Genomic DNA, 4791 nt, shown 5'->3' with positions numbered 1-4791 from the left:
TCAGGTCTGAAAAAGATAATAATCTTATCTAATTGGGAGTAAGATTTCATTATAAATGAGAATAAAGGGTCTCCAAATGCTACAGAGGTCCAAAATTTATTAGACTCTTTAAAAAAGCATTTGTCAGAGAAGCTGACATTTCCCTCTTGGAACTGTTACTTCTTCTGGGATGGAACAGGAATGTTTGTTCCTTTCTGCAGGTCCCTGTTATTGTTCTTTTATCTCCATAAACACTGTCCAGGAAAAGTGGATTTTCTCTGGCCTGGAGCCAGGTTGGTGGAAAAATCCTTTGCCCTGGGCCCTCTCTCTTGTCCATAGGGCAGTCGCATGACCCTTTCTGATGGGGCTCACCAACCGAAGTGGTGGCCTCGGAAGGGACGTACAGGATTGTTGAACTCTGGAAGGAAAGGAGGGTTGGTGAGCCATCATTCCCTGATTTGAGCAGTGGGCAGCCCTTTGTTCCAGGCACTGTACTAGGCACATGGCATGTGCTATCCTTTTACTCCTCACCACCACCCTATGAGGTTAAGCATCAGCACTTGCAAAACCCAGGCAGGTGAAAAGGGTCACTCAGTGTGCAGCTTTCCTACACCAGAGCCCAGGATTACAGCGTTCCAGACTCTGGGGGTTTCAATGCTTTCTGCAATAAGACGGACATGGGAACAAGGGTTGTCCAGCAAGAAATGTTCATATCTGTGTTCTGTTTCCATGCGAACAAGGTCTGGCAGGGTGCTTAGGGTTGATTTCAGTCTCTAAGAATTGGGGGTGAGATACTCAGCACATAAAAAACGGAGATGGGGGACTTCCCTGGCGGTCCAGTGGTTAAGTCTCCGCTCTTCCACTGCAGGGGCCACGGGTTCCATCTCTGGTCAGGGAACTAAGATCCCCGGCATGCCGCGTGGTGCAGCCAAAAAATAATAAAAATTAAAAAAGGAGACGGCTGCCCTTTCTATATCAGGAAACCTAGGAGGACTGCTTGATCTTTCTTTACTTGTTCCTGACAAGTTAGAAATGTGGTGCGGGGGAGCCCTGTCGCTTTAAGCCTAAGCCCTGGTTTCCCAGGAGACTTGGGAGGGCAGTGGAGAGTGCCCGCCTACCTGGGGAACCTGAGCGAGGTGTGGCCGGAGAGGCTCTGGAGGCGAGGTGGGCGGGGGCAGGCTGAAAGTTGGACAAGCAGGAAGTGAACCGACGGCTGCCCGAGAGGAAACAAACTAGGCGAGAGTCCTGCTGCCGACAGGCCCGAGCCGCTCGGAAACATGGTGAGAGGGCGGGAAACTAAGAAGGGGCTGATTTCACGAGCAGCCAGAGGGGGCTGGGGGCTGGGGAGCAGCAAAGGAAAGCTGGTGGCAAAATCTGAGGGCTGGGCCAGCGCTGACTGTGACCTCTCTTCTTTGACAGCTGGGCTGCAAATAGGTCTGAGCTGCCTGGGCGGGTGTTCCTGCTCTTCTCTGCCCCCTCCCTCCCCTGAGCCCTGAGCTGGCCTGGAGTGGAGCTTCGGTGGGAGTGTGAGCTCCTAATTCATCTCCTCCTCCAGCCCTCCGGCCTTTGGCCTTCGGGTGTTGTGACATTCCTGGGCAGTGCCTCTGCTGTTCCCAGCGCAGATTCCAGCCCAGCGGCAGGAATCCCGCTCTGCCCCTCACTTTATCCCTGTACAGAAACCCAAAGAATTTGTCTCTCTGTCGAGTCCAAGGAAACTGCCCCCTCTCCATAAACATGAGGAAGAGAGCTGATGGTTTGTAAAAAAAAAAAAAAAAAGACAGAAGTTGGTTCTCTGTAATAATCTAGTTTGGACCCACGCCCCTGGCTTGTGTCTGGAAGTCTAGTGGGTCAGGGAGGGAGGAGCTTAGTAGTGTTTTTCCCTCCCTGTTCAAAAACCTTATCAGAAAGCCTGAGGATGAGGCATCAGCCAGGGAGGACTTGCCCTCCATTTCCCCCAACACCCAGGCTGCTGTCTGTATGTTTCATACTTGCTTAAGTAGGCAATGGCATGGTGCCTACGCGAGGACCTTAGTGGTGGGGAAAGCAGAAGTTTGTGGCCCAACGGCTGTCTCTCGCGGGGCCTTGTGAGGGACTTGGAGCCTGGTTGCCGTGGCTCAGGCTGCCCAGGAGGCCGGAGCAGCTCTCCAGCTGCTGTCTTGAAGAGAGGGCGGGTTAGGCTAGGAGAGGGTGGTCTGTGGGGGGAGGGGCCCAGGCATTTTTAATGAGGACCGGTGGGATCTGGGAATTCACAGGTAATGGTGGGGCTGTGCCTTGTGAGGTGCTGGCTCAGCGGTCTCCTCTGACCCTCTCCGAGGAACAAGGAAGCAGTGGAGAGGGCTTTGGGGGTGTGCTTCTTGTCGTCTCACGTGCCCTGAAAACCCACAAAGAAGTTGGATCCAGTCTGTCTCCTAGCATGGCTCTCACCATCTGGGGCTTAAAAGTGCATTTGTTTTTGATTACACAAGTACCACAAGGAAAACATTCTCTCTGCAAACAGTTCAAGCATTACAAAAAGCTAAGTCCACCTTAGGCCTCCGTCTCCTCTGGCCTCTGAGGCTGAGTCTCAGTCCCTCCGGCACGCGGCCTAATTAACCCCTGTGTGGCTGCCCAGGAGGAGGCCAGCGGTGGTGGAGGAGATGACCGTGTGCGAAACCTGCAGAGCGAAGTGGAGGGAGTCAAGAATATTATGACCCAGAATGTGGAGCGGATCCTGGCCCGGGGAGAAAACTTGGATCATCTCCGTAACAAGACAGAGGATCTGGAAGCCACAGTGAGATGATGGGGGCCAGGAGCCCAGTGGGGGCCAGGGGAAGAGGGGGGAGGAGGATTATTGGGGGCTTGAGGCTTGGTGGTCTTGGTGGCAGAATGATCAGGAGGGAAGTCTGCCTTTTTACCTGTGTTGGGAATTGATGTGAGCTGAATCCCCACTTCTGATCCTGCTCTACTCCACTGATTGGTACTGGGGTCCAGGGAATGGGTTCAAGGACTGGGGCTGGGGATGCGGGGGTGGACCCATGGAGACATTTTGTGAGACTGATGGATGGCTCAGTCAGCCTGTGCTGTCTTAGGCTTCTCTCCTATGAAATCGACTTTCACTTTGAAGGCTGCCCTTGACAATCATTTGGACCTGGCCTCCCCAGGACAAAAATATTGGCTCCAGAAAATCCTTTTAGGGCCTTTGGCCTTCCCCAGGAGTTATTAGGCAGGGGGTGGAAAACTGTTAGAGTTTTGCTGAGCCAGCTTTAAAAAGAAGCTGGGAAGAGGAGTAAAAGCCTTTGATCCCAGGATCCTCTGCTGGCTGAAGGCTGGAATAATATCTCCCACACATCTTGCTAGATCTCATTCTTCTCTCCCTCCAGCCAGAGGCTGAAGCCAGCTGCTCAGGGAGGGAGTAACTCTAAAGTTCAACTGAGGGCTGGAGACTTAAGATTCCGTGTCCACGGAGAGAGACTGGCCATGGCTTTCTGAGTCCTGTGTGTAATCTTGAGCATAGCTCATTTGACTCCCTGGGACTTAGTGTTTCTTTCCACAGCCCAGGCTGGGAAGCATGGCCCAGGGAAACAATTTCTGCAATTCAAGTTGGGAGAGGAAGAGCATTTTCCCTCAGTTCCAACCCCTGGACTGCCCTGGCCCCTTCTCCAGCTTCAGCGGTCCTCATGTGGCCAGAAGTTATGGAACCAGGGAGATGTGTCCACCTGGAGCCTGCACCCCTCAGCCCCAGTGTCTGCCCTCCCAAGGGTGGGTTGTGCTGCCAGTGTCACAACCCTGGGTGTGAGCATGCATCAGAGGCCCCTCAGTGTGCATGGCAGTGCGGGGGTAAGAAGAGAAGGGGGCAGGCAGGGGACCAGAGGGAGCCCAAGGATTCTAAATTTGAATTGGTTCACCAGATGGTTGTGAAGGTACATTTGTCAAGGTAGGAGGACAGAACTAACTGTTTTATATATCAGTCTGTTGCCTCAACGTAGCACTTAAATGTTTAGATGTATGGCGTGTGGGTCTCGGTATGCTCATCCCAGCGGCGGGAGGCACTGGGTGATTCTGCCTTATTCCCAACAGTCCGAGCACTTCAAGACCACATCGCAGAAGGTGGCTCGGAAGTTCTGGTGGAAGAATGTGAAGATGATCGTCCTCATCTGCGTGATTGTTTTTATCATCGTCCTCTTCATCGTGCTCTTTGCCACGGGTGCCATCCCTTAAGTAACTTAGGGAACCCCTCCCACCCTGCCCTCTTCTTGGGGGGCAGCCTTCCATAGTGGGTGCCAAGAGGGGCCCTCTCTCCTGTCCTTCTCCACAGGGAATGATGCTCCATCCTCCCGCCCCTCATTCTGGGGCCCCTCTACCACACTGTCTGACCCAGGGAGCACCTTGGTCCCCAGAAGGAGAGAGCTGGACTGTGGCTGTGTTTCAGGGGTCCTCAGAGTTGGTTGGAGAGACCCAGAAGGGCCAGCACATGGCTGCGAAACTGATGGAACTGAGGGTGGCCAGTGGGCAATAAAGACCTTTCAGTATGCCTATGCATGTGAGGTACTTTCTCCCTTTCCTTTTTGCCTTTGGCCCTTCCATTTCTTTTCTCCCTAAGGATGCCCTCTGGCAGAGATCCTCCCATTGGAGGCCCAAGCTGTTGGAGGAGTGGAGAGCATATGTTTGGAGAAGAAAGATAGAAACTCTCTGTCTTTCTTTTTTTTAGATTTTTTTTTTTTTTTTTTTTTTTTTTGCGTTACGCGGGCCTCTCACTGCTGTGGCCTCTCCCGTTGTGGAGCACAGGCTCCGGACGTGCAGGCTCAGCGGCCATGGCTCACAGGCCCAGCCACT

The 4791-nt window shown here is 53.1% G+C and overlaps 1 protein-coding gene across 1 annotated transcript; it reads left to right on the top strand.

The window, feature by feature from the left end:
- Positions 1–987: 987 nt before the first annotated feature.
- Positions 988–4493, top strand: VAMP8 (vesicle associated membrane protein 8). Its single transcript, XM_027129188.1, has 3 exons — positions 988–1259; positions 2591–2749; positions 4036–4493. Exons 1-3 carry the CDS (start codon positions 1257–1259, stop codon positions 4174–4176), a joined length of 303 nt encoding a protein of 100 aa, XP_026984989.1. The 5' UTR covers positions 988–1256; the 3' UTR covers positions 4177–4493.
- The last annotated feature ends 298 nt before the right edge of the window (positions 4494–4791 follow it).

The sequence above is a fragment of the Aethalodelphis obliquidens genome, unplaced genomic scaffold (genome assembly GCF_003676395.1).
Source record: "Aethalodelphis obliquidens isolate GAN/ISIS:26980383/991018 unplaced genomic scaffold, ASM367639v1 scaffold35, whole genome shotgun sequence".
Lineage (NCBI taxonomy): Eukaryota > Metazoa > Chordata > Mammalia > Artiodactyla > Delphinidae > Aethalodelphis > Aethalodelphis obliquidens.
The sequence above is the reverse complement of the archived record's forward strand: the minus strand, read 5'-3'. Positions and strand labels throughout refer to the sequence as shown.